Source organism: Thalassophryne amazonica, chromosome 10 (genome assembly GCF_902500255.1).
Source record: "Thalassophryne amazonica chromosome 10, fThaAma1.1, whole genome shotgun sequence".
Taxonomy (NCBI): domain Eukaryota; kingdom Metazoa; phylum Chordata; class Actinopteri; order Batrachoidiformes; family Batrachoididae; genus Thalassophryne; species Thalassophryne amazonica.
In genome coordinates, this window is record NC_047112.1 from 19,015,251 (window position 1) to 19,034,141 (window position 18,891).

At 41.1% G+C, this 18,891-nt stretch overlaps 1 protein-coding gene across 1 annotated transcript in view; it reads left to right on the plus strand.

Moving 5' to 3' along the window:
• LOC117518397 (ephrin type-B receptor 1-like) overlaps positions 1 to 18,891 on the plus strand; it is a 225,370-nt gene that overhangs the window by 97,846 nt on the left and 108,633 nt on the right. Inside the window, exons 2-5 of the mRNA XM_034179506.1 lie at positions 13,007 to 13,071; positions 16,641 to 16,931; positions 17,079 to 17,297; positions 18,537 to 18,717. Coding sequence (XP_034035397.1) covers positions 13,007 to 13,071; positions 16,641 to 16,931; positions 17,079 to 17,297; positions 18,537 to 18,717 — 756 coding nt within the window. The remainder of the gene's footprint in view (positions 1 to 13,006; positions 13,072 to 16,640; positions 16,932 to 17,078; positions 17,298 to 18,536; positions 18,718 to 18,891) is intronic.

Sequence of the window (18,891 nt, forward strand, 5' to 3'; positions counted from 1 at the left end):
ACTGAGAGAGAAAAACCCTGCAAACTCAAGAACAACTCCGCAGGAACAGCAGCCGTCTTACTGAGAGGCAACATAACCACGGTGTCGGTATCTGTGCTAAACACAAGCCCAGTTATCTATTGGAGACAAAATGCAGCACAACTTTAAGATGCATGTAGAAACATAAAATAAGATACCCCTAAAAACCAATCCCATCTTTAATTTGTGCCGCGTTCATATCATGCTATCTCAGCAGAATCGTAAATTTGTCCATAGCATCCAGAACCCCTTGTGTAAATCCACCGTTGTTGCATAGTTATGTCTGTTTTTTGCTGATACAAAGTGTTTTTTAAAGTGCTGAGGCGACTCTTTTGAAGACAACAGAGTCAGCCCATTAACCAGCACTTCAGATTGATGTAGAATGGGAAAATGACTGGGGCAGACTTTGCAGGCTTTGTGTAAACCAAAGTGGAGATGAACCCAGACTGCGGACCAATAACAGCAGCTCTGAGACGCCACTTAGTAATACTGAGTCCACTGGGTCGGCCGTGGGCAAATACAGTAAAATGTTTCAGACCTGTGTACTGTCTCAGGTCCCCACAGTCTCAGAATGCAGGTTTAATCTGTGTTCTTAAGGTTAAGAAAAAGTCAGTGCGTTTGCTTATTGCGCTCATACTTTTAAACTACTAGCAGAAGATTGAATCTTTTTTTAAAATCCAGTTTTAAAATGTACCTTTTTGCTGTCACCTGCACACCTGAGCAATGCCTTGACAGGGGATTGTTGAGAGCACAATATGCATGAATGCACATACAGTTATGATCGTAGGTTTACATACACCTTGCATAAAAACTTTCAAACTTGATTTTCTTGCAAAGGTTCAGTTGGACCTTTAGAAAAAAAGCTTGTTAATTCCTAGGTTTTAATTTTGGTCCCTAAGCTTCTTAAATTTACTTTGTGTGTCAGTGAAGGACTCATAGCAGGGTATAGTTTTTTCCCATTTTTACTAGCTGTAAAATGTATTAACTTTGTAACAGTAGCCAATCGGCCATTTTTATTGTCATATTTGAATTCAGCATGCCAAAATCCATGAATGGCACATTTTATTTTTGAAAAAATTTGTAGAGTTTCTAGAGGTGATGAGATTTTGTTGCAGTTTGGTCAAAGGTCAAGGTAGTCCGAAAAACACCTTTTTTTGTTTGTATCTCAACAACCAAGAAGTCTAGATGAATCCAACTTGGTGGGAATATAACTTGACTGGACATCTAGAGCTGATTAGAATATGGGGTAGTTTGATCAGAGGTCAAAGTCAACAAAAACATGGTCGGAAAAATACTTTCTTTTCTTTTTGTATATCTCAACAACCAAAAAAGCCTATGGCTGCTCTAGCATATGCTGATCAGCAGAATATTTGTAATTGATTGGTATGAATGACGTCATAATGAAGTCACACAGAAGTCACATGATGAAGAGATGCATAGTCAAAAACACCATTATTTGCACTTGTACATTACACCAAATGTACAAGTGTAAATAAATAGTATACTCAACAAAAATATAAACGCAACACTTTTGGTTTTGCTCCCATTTTGTATGAGATGAACTTAAAGATCTAAAACTTTTTCCACATACACAATATCATCATTTCCCTCAAATATTGTTCACAAACCAGTCTAAATCTGTGATAGTGAGCACTTCTCCTTTGCTGAGATAATCCATCCCACCTCACAGGTGTGCCATATCAAGATGCTGATTAGACACCATGATTAGTGCACAGGTGTGCCTTAGACTGCCCACAATAAAAGGCCACTCTGAAAGGTGCAGTTTTATCACACAGCACAATGCCACAGATGTCGTAAGATTTGAGGGAGCGTGCAATTGGCATGCTGACAGCAGGAATGTCAACCAGAGCTGTTGCTCGTGTATTGAATATTCATTTCTCTACCATAAGCCGTCTCCAAAGGCGTTTCAGAGAATTTGGCAGTACATCCAACCAGCCTCACAACCGCAGACCACGTGTAACCACACCAGCCCAGGACCTCCACATCCAGCATGTCCAGCTGCTGAAACAATCAGTTTGCATAACCAAAGAATTTTTGCACAAACTGTCAGAAACCGTCTCAGGGAAGCTCATCTGCATGCTCGTCGTCCTCATCGGGGTCTCGAGCTGACTCCAGTTCATTGTCGTAACCGACTTGAGTGGGCAAATGCTCACATTCGCTGGCGTTTGGCACGTTGGAGAGGTGTTCTCTTCACGGATGAATCCCGGTTCACACTGTCCAGGGCAGATGGCAGACAGCGTGTGTGGTGTCGTGTGGGTGAGCGGTTTTCTGATGTCAATGTTGTGGATCGAGTGGCCCATGGTGGCGGTGGGGTTATGGTATGGGCAGGCATCTGTTATGGACGAAGAACACAGGTGCATTTTATTGATGGCATTTTGAATGCACAGAGATACCGTGACGAGATCCTGAGGCCCATTGTTGTGCCATACATCCAAGAACATCACCTCATGTTGCAGCAGGATAATGCACGGCCCCATGTTGCAAGGATCTGTACACAATTCTTGGAAGCTGAAAATGTCCCAGTTCTTGCATGGCCGGCATACTCACTGGACATGTCACCCATTGAGCATGTTTGGGATGCTCTGGACCGGCGTATACGACAGCGTGTACCAGTTCCTGCCAATATCCAGCAACTTCGCACAGCCATTGAAGAGGAGTGGACCAACATTCCACAGGCCACAATTGACAACCTGATCAACTCTATGCGAAGGAGATGTGTTGCACTGCATGAGGCAAATGGTGGTCACACCAGATACTGACTGGTATCCCCCCCAATAAAACAAAACTGCACCTTTCAGAGTGGCCTTTTATTGTGGGCAGTCTATGGCACACCTGTGCACTAATCATGGTGTCTAATCAGCATCTTGATATGGCACACCTGTGAGGTGGGATGGATTATCTCAACAAAGGAGAAGTGCTCACTATCACAGATTTAGACTGGTTTGTGAACAATATTTGAGGGAAATGGTGATATTGTGTATGTGGAAAAAGTTTTAGATCTTTGAGTTCATCTCATACAAAATGGGAGCAAAACCAAAAGTGTTGCATTTATATTTTTGTTGAGTGTATTTGCACTTGTACATTTATATTGTGGTCCGTAGTGATTTTGCACATATGCTCTGTATTGTTGTGCCACATTGCATTATGAGCCAGGACAAAACACTTGAAATTCAGAGGTAAATTCCAGCTTGATGGCTGCAGGGACTGGAAAGTACCATATTTTTCGATACATAAGTTGCACCAGAGTATCACACCTGTTAAAAATACCTGATGAAGAGGAAAAACCCATATACAGATCACACTGGAGTATAAGTCACACCTTTTTTATGTATTATCAGCTCTTAAATTTGAGATTTTTGTCTGTTCTTGAAGTGTTCCTTTTATTTTTGGCATTTATTCTTTTATTATTAGAGTTTATTTTGTTTAGTGATGTGATTCCTGGGAAAGACCCAGAAAATACAGTATTATTCTCATAATAAAAGCTCCACTTGTGCATCTTGCAATTTGCATAAAACCCGTTTAATTTCTGCTACAGGTTAGGTCACTAATTTATTCAAATGATTTTCCAGGCGTGAACACTTCTTCAGCAAGTTGAAGCTCAGTTTTATTGTCTTTGTGGTTTTTACACAGTACTGTAAATCATGACTAATTTGCAGCTTACCAGGCGTCGACTGCACAGAAGCCTAATTAGCTTTCAATAAAGTGACCTCTGTTGACCACCTGTGCTTTTACATCATGCAGAGCATGCGCCACAGAGGTGAAGACGGAGCTAAGCATTAAAATTACTCCTAAATCAGCCTGTGTGATGGAAATAGGTTTATTTCTCCCTCGTGTGCCACAACAAGGATTTAACGGCCTCTTTGACTGCTACAATACCATGCAGATTTACCTGCTGTTACCGCAGCCATAAAATGGCTTTGGTTTGGTTGGAGCACGGCACCTCTGCAGGGGAGGCGGGCACAATGCGATCGCAGCCTCCAATATGTCAAAAGTAATTAGGTTGATAGGAGAGTATACCTATTACGCACAGAGAAGTGTGTGCTGTACACCGTTAATTAGACTGATGAGGCGATACACTCGAATAAGCGCAGCGTCGACTATCAGCTGCAACACTGGTTTCATCCTGATTAGGTGGCTTCCCTTTTAAAATGAGAAATCACAGGCTTGGATGCTGATTTGCTTTATTATTACGTCTTCCTACCAGGTTTAATTATGTGAATATTTGAAGGCGAGAAGCTGATCAAGCATTTATTTTCAATTTCATTTAATTGCGTGTGACATATATTTTAATTTCATTTAACAAGCCATGTTGAAAGGACATTTTATGCCTTTAGAATTCTTTTTAGACACCCCACCCACTCCAAAAATAAAAAATAAAATAAATACAGTTTTTATTCTTTTTTTAATGCTTATTTTTTTCCGTCCTAATTTCACACTCCTGAGCAGAAAAAAAGTGTGTGAGCTCCTTTTGTCTGCTCTTTTCACAAAATCTTTGTTGACAGCATGTGAGCTACGAATTAGCAGCTTTTGTCAAAGTCTGAATCAGCTTTAGTCCACTATTTTGATCATCGGTTACATTTCTGTGTGACAAGTGTTTCATTTTTCCACACGACTTCGCCTCCTGGGGCGACGACTGGAAAAACTGAGTTTTACTGTAATTAGGTGAGTGCTGACAAAGAAAGGGAAAACCCAAGGTAAACGGGGGGGATAAAAGGCAGGGAGGCCTTTTAGAGGGAAGGAGATGATGAAGATGGTGAGGATGTGAGGAGAAGGAGAAAAGCTAATGAGAGGCAAGGTGACAGAAAGGAAGAGAGGAGGAGGTGGACAGCATGTCAGCAGTGAGGGAGGGGGGCTGCTCGCCTGCAGCTCGTGGTGTGATGGTATATCTTCTCACCATGCTTCATTACAAAGTGGTCAGCGGTAAGCTCTATGCTGTGAGCACGCCAGCTAACTCATGTTGGCTTGATCGTCCAAAGTGCTCCCTCAGTGTGCACACAGGCAAATACATTTTCAAAGTGTTTTAGTGTGTTCGGTGCAGCACAAGCTTCTATGGATATACAGGAATTTATGGAGTCATGAGGTCACCAGACACAGGTGTCCGGTGATGCCGATTCAAATGCATTATGCTGTCTTACCATACGGGTTGCTTGACTTGGACCCTAACCAGTAACCTCAGGCGATTTCGTTGGTGTTAGGTCTCTTTGGAGAATCCTCGCCTACTGCTGCAATGACTTTGGATCTGGACTATACGCCATTTTTTTAAATACTTGTTTGGATGATCCTGCAACTTATATTTCAAAGCAACTTGTATATGGAAAAAAATGCTGCATTATCATCTATGGCCACAAGATGGTAACATCTACACTTGTGACATGCTGCTTCTGTATACTGTTCTGAAAGAGGTACCGTTTAATCCACATCCTGCAGCAGATGGTGGCTGTAACACGCCATTAAGTCGGATGCCAACCGGCATTAAACAAAAAGATCTGAATGAGGACATGCTGGGTCTTAGAGAATGAGTGAAATTAATTAACCATGCTCTCAACCTGAAAGACACCACTCATTGATAAAGATGGGAAATGACCTTCATACAGCGCTGCGACAGACTGGCGTCCTGTCCAGGGTGTACCCCGCCTCGCACTCTGACTGCTGGGATGGGCTCCAGACCCCTGCGACCCTTAATTGGACTAAGCGGTTGAAAATAAGATGAGAGATGACCTTCATACACTCTAAAGTGAGGGAATAACTTTCAGAACCGAGTCAGATCATGTGGGCTTTTGCCCCTGTTCACTGCATTTCGGGAAGTGTGGGATGCACTAATTGGTCTTCTGCCATTGCAACCTGCACCCGGATAAGTGGCAGAAAATGAATGAAGTATTGACTTTTATCCTACTTGGCAATTGACTTGTTTGCACTTTCTGAAACAACTACAACAGTAACTAGGAGAATGGCTAGGCTAAGGTAAGGCTAACTAAAATATTTTAAAAGTATAATTATTTAAGATGCAGATCCATCTTGGATTTGCTGTGGCGACCCTGAGTGCAAACAAGGGAGCAGCCATTCATTTTGCTTCTTGTTGCATGAAGCAGTGCCACCAGATTTCAAAAATAAATATGATTTATAGGCTGGTGTGGCTTGTATATGAAGTTTTCCTGCCTCATGTTGCATGATGCAAGTCCAGTGTGACATATATTCTAGAAAATATGGTACTTAGGGAGACTTGGATGAGGAGTATCAGTTGCATTGTGAGTGAACATCATCTGTGAGATTTTGGCCATGTGGCAGGTTTCTCTGGGTGTGATCCAGCATGCAGGTGCATCAGTGTTGAGGACCCTGGCAAATGGGAAAAGTCAAGGGTCGGAGATTGGATGGACTGGTTGTCTGCATGGGTGGTTGCTATCCAGAAACCGGGGAAGTTCTGTGGTATAGAGATTGTGGTGACACATGGCATCAGTGCTTGTTTTTAGAGCTAACATTCATAAATGACGCCTTGCTTGAGGTAGTGGTGAATTGATATAGATATAATGTTTTTATTTCAGTATTGCCCCTCCACAAGTGGTTCTCAGATTTTCTTTTTTCATAAAAGGCCGTTTTTGTTCCTCATTATTTGCCATATGAGGCTACGGTGAACTGTGCATGTCAGTGGTTCCACTCAAAACACTTGGCACCCTCTCTTCAAAGCCACTCTACTGCAACCATTCATATGGGGAGTAGTTTGACCTTTGACCCATAGTTATATTTTTGTTTCAATGTCAAGTGCTCATGCCGTTGCCTGTCCACACTCATAAGACTGACTCATATTCAACAGGCATGCAAAGTGCAAGTATGACTGTTCACATACTTGACATCGTAACTTGAGTACGTCCAACATGTTTAGCCAATAAGGGGGCAAATCCTGGCAGACCGGCGCTGAACGTATGTGCTGTTAAAATGCTACGGCTGTCCCGATACCAGAATCAGGTATTTAAATTTGAAACTGCTTTTTGTTAGCAGTTTGCACATATATTAAAGCAAACAAATGCTACAAGAGTGAATGACAATCTGCAGAACAGTCAGTGCACATGAAGGAGAGCTCAAACGGGACAGGCTGTCGTAACAAAGCTGTGTGACTTTGTGAAAAAATGCCCATTGTTGTAACTTATTTGAGGCATTAACACAAAATGTGTGACTGACTGTTGCTGTGCTGGTGAGAGATTTGACAAAAATAATAAATAATCACAGTGACACCAAAAAATGAAGATAATCTTTGCTGCAGTCATTCAGAAGCACTTTTATAATGTGAAAAATCATCACATCACAACACGGCATCATCTTACGCAAAGCACGTTAGTGACAGAGAAAGAGATGGAAACTGACCTTGATGTCCTTCATGTTGCATTCACACTCTGATGTTTAACCTGACTTTGTCAACAGAGAGCGAAAAGTTTATTAATGCCGAGCAGCGACGAAGTCCACCAGATTCCACAGGAGCTAATGACTGGTTCACACGGCAAGATTTAAAAATTGTCAGTAGGTTAGTTCCCAGACATGGCGATTTAAAAAAAAAAATCATAGATATAAAAGTTTTGGTCATACAGTGTGTGTGTGTGTGTGTGTGTGTGTGTGTGTGTGTGTGTGTGTGTGTGTGTGTGTGTGTGTGTGTGTGACACACCAACAGATTTCACTCCCAAACATTCTGAGGTCAGATGGGAAATCTTGCAAAAAACCAATTCCGGATAAGCGGTTGAAGATGAGTGATGAGTGTACCAGGCATTAGTCGATGCCAGTTGGGCAATATTGATGTTCTTTGTGATCCTGGAAAAGCTTCAACATACTTAAAATCTTCAACACTCATGCTAAAACACCAGCAAGAGTTCAGCTCTGCTACCACTACATCACCTCCGCTAGTGCGTCGTTACTACGCTGTTCCCCTCAATCGGCCTCAGTTGGCCAACATCACAGACTTGACTGGATACGCCACCATCTCTGGGTCCCTTGGACATGAAGAAATATGTTGAAATTTGAAGAAATTGAAGTAAAATGTAGAACCTGAGTAACGTCACACCAGTAGCAAATGACTCAATTGCTGACATCTAGTTTATATTGGCTACATCACATGACGTCTCAAACATTGAGTTATCAATCAGCTCCGCCAAGCAATGCTACTGCGCCGCAGAGTGAGGTATGCTACAGTGTGTCCGCCCTCCAATGGCGAAAGGTGAACTACATCCTATAGAAAGTCAGAGGACCATCGTCCAACGTTGAGCTCCACTTGTACAACATCACCCTCCACTAAACTATGTTGATCTGTGTTGATGGCAGGAAATTTGGACCCTGCTTTTAAAAATCTTCCACACGCTATTAGCACTTTGAAAGCGCGGCTAAAGGCTGACTGATATTCTGTTTCATAAAGGGCTAAAAATAGAGTCGAAATGCCTTAATGGCAGAGTATCATTTATGGCCGATCACCTAAAATCTTCTCCACAACTATTTTCATTTTAACCCTCTGGGGCTGACGCCGTCGTATACGATGGTTAAGACCAAGCTTTACTAAATTATAAATAACTTTTTAATGATATGAGATAGAAACTTACTTTTTTTTTTGCTGAAAAGTTAACTCTGCGGACTTTCGGGCCAGCCATTGGCCATCTTTGTACTCATAGAAGCTGTGTGATGATGTGCGCAATGTGAGTGGAATTGTTCACCGTCACATGGTTTTCCAAAATCCAATCGTAGGGCAGATTCACCTCACATGAAAAGCCAAAGATCGTTTTCAGGAGTGATATGTTACTAGTTGACCCATTTGAATAGCACCCTGGGTGCTCCAATGAGTACATACTATTGGGCTCCAAATCCGCCCTGCACCATTACGCACAGCGATCACTGAAAGCAGACGGAGCAGACAGAGAGCCTCTGATGACAATCTCACATGCTCAAACAAAGAGTGTGTAACTATCAGGATTGCTCCACTAGTTTGCATGTGAATGTTACTGGATAACTGTTGCTTTTACCATGAAGACAAAAAAACACATAGACCATTTTGTATATATTGTTCAAAATGTGCATTTGTGTTTATTGTTTGAACCTCTTTGTTGTACAGTCTTTCACACAAGACCTCAAATTACCTTTATAAAGTGTAATAAAGTGTAACTATAATAAACAGTTGTTTATTATAGTTTGTTGTGTGTTTTGAATAAATGTGTGTGGAAAATTATTTTCCGCTTTACTTTTTTCTTTCGTATTTTTGTTTGTAAACCTTTATTACACTTATAAAATACAACAAAAGCATATATATTCTGAAAGCACAGGTTGTCCTGAAAAAAAAGAGACATAAAACTTGATTATGGGATGCAGGGAGAGCTGTTAACAGCAATAATAAAACATTTATGCCAGGCGAGTGAACTATTCAAAAAATGCCCTCGGACCCCAGAGGGTTAATATGCATTGCAGAGTGATTGTGTCGGAGTGCACTCTGCGCATACTAGTTCATCCCACTGAACAAAAGTGCATTTAAAAGGAAACACACGTGCACATGATGAGAACCGATGTCACGTGCCATGTTTTTTGCAGTTTTAAGAGTTTCAGCAAATCAGCAGTACAACAAATTCTCACCATTATCACAAAGCGCTTTCCTGTTTTAATTATTCTAACTCAAGTACAAAGCGCATTAGTGCAGCATAGCCTGTGTGCAATGTGTGCATGCATCGCAATGAGGCCCACATAAAATGTTTTACTTTGATGGAGTGGTGACTGTCCAAACTGAAAGGAAGAAAAACATATAGTTGCCGTCATCGTCCTTCGGAGGTCTTCCGGGCATGCCCAACTGGGAGCCAGGTGGAAGATATGGGATATGCTGGAGGGAATACATCTCCCATCTGGGTTGGGAATGCTTTTGGGATTCCTCAGGAAGAAGGGACAGGGAAGTGTGGGATCATCTTAGGTCTGGATAAGCAGCAGAAAATGAATGAATGAACATATGATGTGATTTAATGGTTGCACTTAATGCAAGTTTTAGGTTTAATTAGTTTACTACTAAAAAAAAATCTCTATATTTACATTAGCATGCACGGGCGCACTAATGATTCTTTAAAGCCCTCATTAAATCCTTCTCATTTACCAGTTCCCAACTCCAACAAAAAGAAGAAGGAGAAAAAAATACACTGTAATTAATTCTCAGGACTGCTTACATAGCAGTCTTTCACAATTAACACAGCAAGTAGCACATCGAGTGGCGCGTTTTAAGACGGATGATGCCATCTGGGCTTTTGATGGCAGGCAGCTTTGTTGTTGAGTTCTGAGCTCACTGTCCTGAAGGATGTGACCGCAGCTCTGCTGACAAACGGAGGCCTCCCGGATTCTTTTGGTATCAATTCTGGAGTCAAAGAAGGAAGTGTCATCATGCCAGAACAAATGTTGTAGAATCTTAAGACCAGTTTTTGCTCATATCTGTCTCGTCTTGGAATTTAACCCCACTTTTACTCAGCTCATAGATACAAGACTGGTTTTTATGTCAAGAAGACAGCAGTTTGGATATTACCAAGATACATGTAGTGACACCTCCTAATGTTTGATCTCTTTGGATTGGGTATTTTATGTCACTTCAAAACACGAAGAAGAAGAAGAAAAAAGAAAAAACAACTGGCAGAGCAACAACACTGAAATGGATTCATTTAAGCTACCATATGAAAGTAGTGATGTGGATTCTGCTCAGAATTTCCAGTTTGGCATGAAGACGCTGTTGTTAAAGTAAGCTTTGATGAGCCGACCACACCCTTTGTCTGCGTAACATTTTTACCAAACTCTATTATTATATGGATTAAGATGTAGCCTTCAGTGGTGGACACGAATCCATGCAAACATTGGAATTGAATTAGAATGGGAATGACTTTGTTGTTTCTGATGATTTGCGGATGTTAATGCTGGATTATGGTCGTAAATAGCCATTTTACCACCACCGCTAATGCGTCGCTGGTAAAACTCAATTTGCGACCATAAAATCCAGCATTAAGGTCCGAAAATCATCAGACACAACAGGGTTATTCCCTAATTATAGTATTTCTATATTTTCAATGTTAAAATTCCATTTTATTCAGGACATGTCGATGCTTCCGAAAATCATTAGTTTAAGATGTAGGAGGATACACACAAGACACTTTAAACCTACGCCTACAAGCCCACATCCACACACACCAACATGAAAATTCAGTAAGGTATATCTTATATATTATATTCCAATTCTAAGGTGGAACTATGCTAGTATACTAGGGTATATTTAAATATCTAAAAAGGAAGCTCCATCGTCATCCGTGTCATCACGGATGACGATGGAAGACCGTCATCGTCGCTCTCGAGGGATAACCGAGATGAGAAGATGAGATGACGTCTGAGCTCCACCTCTGTTGCCATTTGGGATTGAATGATTAAATGTTTGATGTTGTTTTAAACATCTCACCAATCAGTGATTTAATCAGTGTGTTGTTCGAGTGTGTGAGGCTGTAGCACATAAAGCTCTTAGCCTTCCTGGAATGTGAAATGATTAGTGTCACTCAGATCATCTGAATGCTCGCCACACGCCTACACACATTTCCCAGAACACAGCCAGAAAGTTAAAGTGGCACTCTGTAAAGATCCACGTCACTCAACTGTGTTTTTCTTATTGTTGCATCGGGGATGTTTCATTTTCTTTGTATGGTTTGGCATTTTAATACTTTTATTACAATCTTTTACTGAAAAGGTCAGGTTTTTATTTGGGCTTATCTTAAACCTGAGTTTCTCACACGTAGAGATGAGCCTCATTTACTGCATCACAAAATAAACTAGAAGTGTTCAACAGGTGTGCTCTGATTCCAGAGCAGTGGTTCTCAAGCTGGTCCTCATGTACCACCTAAGTGATACGTTTTCCATCTCATGCAAGTGTGCAACCAGTCAAGTACTAACAGACACCTGAATGAGGTAAATCAGCTTGTGGCAGAGGAGGGGGGGATGGAACATGTGTCAGTTAGGTGGTCCTTGATGACCAGTTTGAGAACCACTACTCTAGAGTGTCAGTTTGGCCCTTGGAGGTGTGGCACCAAGTAGTATATTTCAAATATATTCCTTAATTTTGCCACAAATCCATATTTCTGAACCAGGAACCTTCTGTTTTGGAAGCAATTGCACTAACCACTTGGCCACCACAGTGACCTGACACAAAATGACCCTTCAAAACCAATGACAAAGGGTGATGGGTCAGTGATTTGTGCACATGGAGTGGAAAATCCAGTACACAATACCCACTTGTAATACAGTATGCTGGCACCAATACCTGTAGGTATGTATGACAAGGGGTCTTGCAATACAAAAACCTTCACTTCCAGAGTCCAACTACTATTTCAAACACACCCACAGTATATTTCTTATGACTTTAAAACTACAACATGGCTTTCCATTAACTGGCCTTGCCAACGACATTCCCAGAGTGACCTTTGGGCACTCAGTTATTTAACATCACAGTGGATGCACGCTGTATGTTGGTCATGAAGTATTGATTCCAACCATCCAGCCATCTATTAGTTTTTAACTGCTTACTCCTTTTGGGGTCACGGGTGTTTGAGCCTCGGGATACGTGCGATATAGCAGGCAGTGACTGTTTCATTACATACTGTAACATGTTGGATGGACATGCTAGAGCTGAAAAGCCGTTCTTAGCCCTCTATCAATGAGATTTACTGTAATTTTGGACAAGAACATTGTTGTCACAGCTGATTTTGCTTTCACTATATTTGCAAAGCAGTTCTGCTTTATTTGCATCTAATTATCTCTGTCACCAAAGTTGAGAAACACAGGTTGAGAAGATGCTGGAAGTGCCTAAAATCAATATGAGTGACATGCATAACTTTGTGGCACTAAAGCTGACATGTGCGCTGACTGTTAATTAAACTTGTACCCATGCTCTTTGTGCTGTTAACTCTTTGCCCCCTTACTCCTTTTCTCTCTCTCTGTCTGACAGAGACAGTGATGGATACAAGGACAGCGACAGCTGAGCTTGGCTGGATATCGTTTCCTGCCAATGGGGTAAGAACTGTGTGCAATGGTATGCTGTGTGTGTGTGTGTGTGTGTGTGTGTGTGTGTGTGTGTGTGTGTGTGTGTGTGTGTGTGTGTGTGTGTGTGTGTGTGTGTGTGTGTGTGTGTGTGTGTGTGTGTGTGTGTGTGTGTGTGAACACGCATCCTTGGGGAAAGTGCTTTGAGTACACTTTAGTGACACTTTAATGAGTCTGTCAAAACCATAATTACAGCAGCAAGGTGACAACAATTAATGGCTATTGATGGAGAATAGAATAGATTACAACCCCTGGCAAAAATTATGGAATCACCGGCCTCAGAGGATGTTCATTCAGTTGTTTAATTTTGTAGAAAAAAAGTAGATCACAGACATGACACAAAACTAAAGTCATTTCAAATGGCAACTTTCTGGCTTTAAGAAACACTATAAGAAATCAAGAAAAAAAGATTGTGGCAGTCAGTAACGGTTACTTTTTTAGACCAAGCAGAGGAAAAAAATATGGAATCACTCAATTCTGAGGAAAAAATTATGGAATCACCCTGTAAATTTTCATCCCCCAAATTAACACCTGCATCAAATCAGATCTGCTCATTGACATTGACCCTATGTGTCTTTTTGCAAGGAATGTTTTTGCAGTTTTTGCTCTATGGCAAGATGCATTATCATCTTGAAAAATGATTTCATCATCCCCAAACATCCTTTCAATTGTCCAAAATATCAACGTAAACTTGTGCATTTATTGATGTAATGACAGCCATCTCCCCAGTGCCTTTACCTGACATGCAGCCCCATATCATCAATGACTGTGGAAATTTACATGTTCTCTTCAGGCAGTCATCTTTATAAATCTCATTGGAAAGGCACCAAACAAAAGTTCCAGCATCATCACCTTGCCTAATGCAGATTCGAGATTCATCACTGAATATGACTTTCATCCAGTCATCCACAGTCCACAATTGCTTTTCCTTAGCCCATTGTAACCTTGTTTTTTTCTGTTTAGGTGTTAATGATGCCTTTCGTTTAGCTTTTCTGTATGTAAATCCCATTTCCTTTAGGCGGTTTCTTACAGTTCGGTCACAGACGTTGACTCCAGTTTCCTCCCATTCGTTCCTCATTTGTTTTGTTGTACATTTTTCGATTTTTGAGACATATTGCTTTAAGTTTTCTGTCTTGATGCTTTGATGTCTTCCTTGTTCTACCAGTATGTTTGCCTTTAACAACCTTCCCATGTTGTTTGTATTTGGTCCAGAGTTTAGACACAGCTGACTGTGAACAACCAACATCTTTTGTAACATTGCGTGATGATTTACTCTCTTTTAAGAGTTTGATAATCCTCTCCTTTGTTTCAATTGACATCTCTCGTGTTGGAGCCATGATTCATGTCAGTCCACTTGGTGCAACAGCTCTCCAAGGTGTGTTCACTCCTTTTTAGATGCAGACTAACGAGCAGATCTGATATGATGCAGGTGTTAGTTTTGGGGCTGAAAATTTACAGGGTGATTCCATAATTTTTTCCTCAGAATTGAGTGATTCCATATTTTTTTCCTCTGCTTGGTCTAAAAAAGTAACCGTTACTGACTGCCACAATCTTTTTTTCTTGATTTCTTATAGTGTTTCTTAAAGCCAGAAAGTTGCCATTTGAAATGACTTTAGTTTTGTGTCATGTCTGTGATCTTCTTTTTTTCTACAAAATTAAACAACTGAATGAACATCCTCCGAGGCCGGCGATTCCATAATTTTTGTCAGGGGTTGTACTGTTGATAGTAGCTGGGCAGCACATGAGACCACAATATAGAATAGAATTGAATGTATTCCTGCTGATCATACCTGGTAGCAGATGAAAACTTAACAGAGAATGAATGGATTAGGACAGAGTGGATTCCAGTTGGTTATAGTTGGGTAGAAGATAAGGCTACAATATAGAGGGACTGGATTAGAATAGAGTGGATTTCAGCTCTTCATAGTTGGGTAGCGCAAGAGACTACAGTATAATCAATCAATCAACAATCAACATTTATTTATAAAGCGCTTTACAGCACCGACTGGTGTCCAAAGTGCTTAACATTAAAAACACAAATTTACAAAAATAAAACATATAAAATAAAATTTTAAAACAACACATAAAAAAAGAACATAAAAATAACAGAACATGTCACCTCCCCACTAAGTGTTAAAAGCCAGTTTAAATAAATAAGTCTTTAACTTAGATTTAAAAAGTGCTAGGTCAGGAATAGTACGTAACTCAAGAGGTAGCTCATTCCACAGTCTGGGGCCAGCTACCGCGAAAGCATGATCACCCCAGCGTTTATATCTTGACCTTGGAACATCTAAGTAAAGCTGGCCAGACGCCCTTAATGTCCTACTGTAGGTGCGCAAAGTTAAAATTTCAGACAAGTAGGGAGGTGCAAGGCCATAAATAGCTTTAAAAACAAACATTAAAATTTTAAAATCAATTCTAAAATGAACTGGAAGCCAGTGGAGTGAGTACAGGATGGGCGTAATATGCTCACGTCTAAAAGTGTTTGTCAAAAGACGAGCAGCAGCATTCTGCACCAACTGGAGACGTGCAAGAGACGACTGATTAGTGGATTCCAGTTGGTCACATTTGGGTAGAACAGGAGGCTACAATGTAGAAATAAAGAATTAGAATCGAGTGTCATGATTGGACTTGTGGGGTTTTGTTCGGGGTTTGGGTTTTGTGACCTTTTGCTGTCTTTTATCTTCATGATTGGGTTTAGCATTAGGGATTTCTCTTGTCTTGTGTTTGGGTATTTGGTGTTGGGTGTTTCCCTCCAGTCCTCTCTCCTGTTTGCCACGCCCCATTCCAGATCCTTCCACCACACCTGTCCTGCATTTCCTGCTAATCACTTCCTCTTTATAAGTTGCCCCCCCACACACACACACTTCCTTGCATGACCATCGTGCCCTGTGCCTTCGTTTGAGCATCTCTTCAGTGAGTTTTGTCCTGTACCTGCCTTGCTGTGTTTTTGACCTGCTAGGCTGTTTTGTACCCTATTTTTGCCTCATGCTTCGGATACTGTTGCTTTTTACTGCCAGCCTTGTTGTGTACCAAGCCCTGTCTGAACATTCATTAAAACCTGTTGAACTCATAGTTCTAAGGTTTGAGTCCTGAAGTTGCGTCCAACCATCTCGCACCACAGAAACTGACATAGAGTGGATTTAGGTTCATCATAGTTGAGTACAACAGAAGGCCACAATATATAGCATGAATGGACTACAATAGAGTGGCTTCCAGTTGGTCATAGCTGGGTATCACAGGAGGCCACAACAAAGAATTAATTCAATAAAAGAGAGTAGAATAGAGTCATAGACCCCTTGGAATTTTTGGCGACCAGCCGCTCTCTTTGTATGTGAGCTGAGTGTCACTAATTGTGATAAATGATTGTCCCTGTACAGAACAAGGTGGAGAGGAAAATCAAGGGAATGAGGGTAGAAAGAAGGCAGGGAGAGATGGAGGCGAACCAGGAGGGAGGAAAAGAGAAAGTTTAATTTGTGCGAGGTCTTGGTGAACCCATTAATCATGTGTGCTTCTCTGTCTCCCTAACCCCACTCCACCAGTGGGAGGAGGTGAGCGGCTATGACGAGAACCTCAACACCATCAGGACATACCAGGTGTGCAACGTCTTCGAGCCCAGCCAGAATAATTGGCTCCTCACCACTTACATAGACCGTCGGGCGGCACAGCGCATCTATGTGGAGATTCGCTTCACTGTCCGTGACTGCGCTTCCATCCCTAGTGTTCTGGGCTCCTGCAAAGAGACATTTAACCTGTACTACCTGGAGACTGACAGGGCCGTGTCAGAGGGCATCAAAGGGGTGGAGTACTGGGCCAACGCCCCATTTCTGAAGGTAATGCATGCGAAACCTGGAGACATTGTCTCAAGATGCAGAGAAGTTTCTCATATTCCAGCGTAATTTCCATTTCGTGATTGCTTTTTGATAGTCAGCTCATGCAAACATTATCCAGCATTCTCCATTTGTCTCTGGCTGGACCAGGTGGACACCATTGCAGCAGATGAGAGTTTCTCCCAGGTTGATTTTGGGGGAAGGCTGATGAAGGTGAATACAGAAATTCGCAGTTTCGGCCCGTTATCCAGAGGCAGAGGTTTCCACTTGGCTTTCCAGGATCTGGGTGCTTGCATGTCCCTTCTGGCTGTCAGAGTGTTCTACAAGAAATGTCCCAGCATTGTGCAGAATTTTGCCTTTTTCCCAGAGGTACAGTCACAGATGTTATAAAAAAAACTGATAAAAGAAATATGAATGTTAGATGTAAATGAAATGTATCCATTTACTGTTAATGGCAAACAAAAGAGGTGCCTAATCGCTTGTTTCAAAGCAAACGTTACCCATGCTTATTGTAATCAAAGTGTTTCAGAAGAAATCATATTTTAGTTGTATCAGTCATCTAAAAGACCTGGTTCTGCATCGAAATTAACTTATTTTCTTTCCTTTTTCCCTTCTTTTTAAGAAACTATGATAGCTCAGTTTTCCAGAAAAACAGAAAATATACTGTTGGTAGATTCTGAAATTATCTAGATGTTAGATTACCAGAAGCCAAAAGAGGTGGCAGTTGCCCCATCCTAGAGGTCATGTTTGGAAAGATAGTTCTGTTTTATGACTTCAAAAAGACCTAAAGCTTAAAAACCCCTATTCTGTTATTTTGCAGAGATAATGATGGTCATTATTAGCCTGGCTGACATATGTGCTCTGGTAACTAAACTTCTACCTGATGTTTTGTTTTACTTCTGAGTTACTGATATTTACAATTTGAGGATCCCCACCCATCCGCGCGCACACACACACACACACATGCACAAACACACACACAAAAAAACATCTGACTCCTCTTGAACTTTGAAAGTCACATTGAAATTAAAAATATATAGTTCACAATCTGGTTATCTGTGTATGGAAAATATGCGTTCTTGCCAGACAAATAGACACTCCTGCACAATGGAATCAGGTGTAATACATTTATAATAATGGTGTTGAGTCACTAAGTGAGTCTTAACATTTTCATAACTACCTACATAACAGCTGCATGTTCAGCTTGATATTTTGGATTGTGACAGATACGAGTTGGGACCAGTGAGCATCCTAATTTGAGTTATGTTGGCATCTTTTAAAATGCACATTGATCATTAGGTAAAATAAAGTCAGACAGGCCTTTCAAGTCGTTTGTGCAGCCTTAATGCTAATTGCAGGGTCCCGGTGGCCACTAAGGCCACTCTTGCTTGGACAGCAGTCTCTTAGGCTTCAAATGATTAATTTTAAGGAATCAACTATCATAACTGAGGAAGGCATGGTATTCTCAGTTTAAATCACAAATGGGAACATGGGTATTGATTCATGATGGGTTTTTTTTTACATGAAAATGCAATGCAATAGGACACTCTATTTCTATTTCAATATCTTTTAATTATATATGTGGTTTGTTTGTTTGTTTCTTTGCAGACACTAACTGGAGCCGAGTCCACTTCATTAGTCATCGCCAGAGGAAACTGTATCCCAAACGCAGAGGAAGTGGACGTACCCATCAAGCTTTACTGTAACGGAGATGGAGAGTGGATGGTCCCCATCGGCAGCTGCAGCTGCAAGGCGGGTTATGAACCAGACAATGGCAACGTGTGTAGAGGTAAATTAGAACAGTAATTAATGATGCAATGCCTGTCCAAAACTGGGTTTGAGAGGCAGTAACTGCTGAATTTATGCTCTTTTCTCATAACCGCGCCATTAGCAAAAGCTTTTCACCATTATATTATATTACATATTACATTATACTTATATTTTCCGGAATATAAGTCATTGG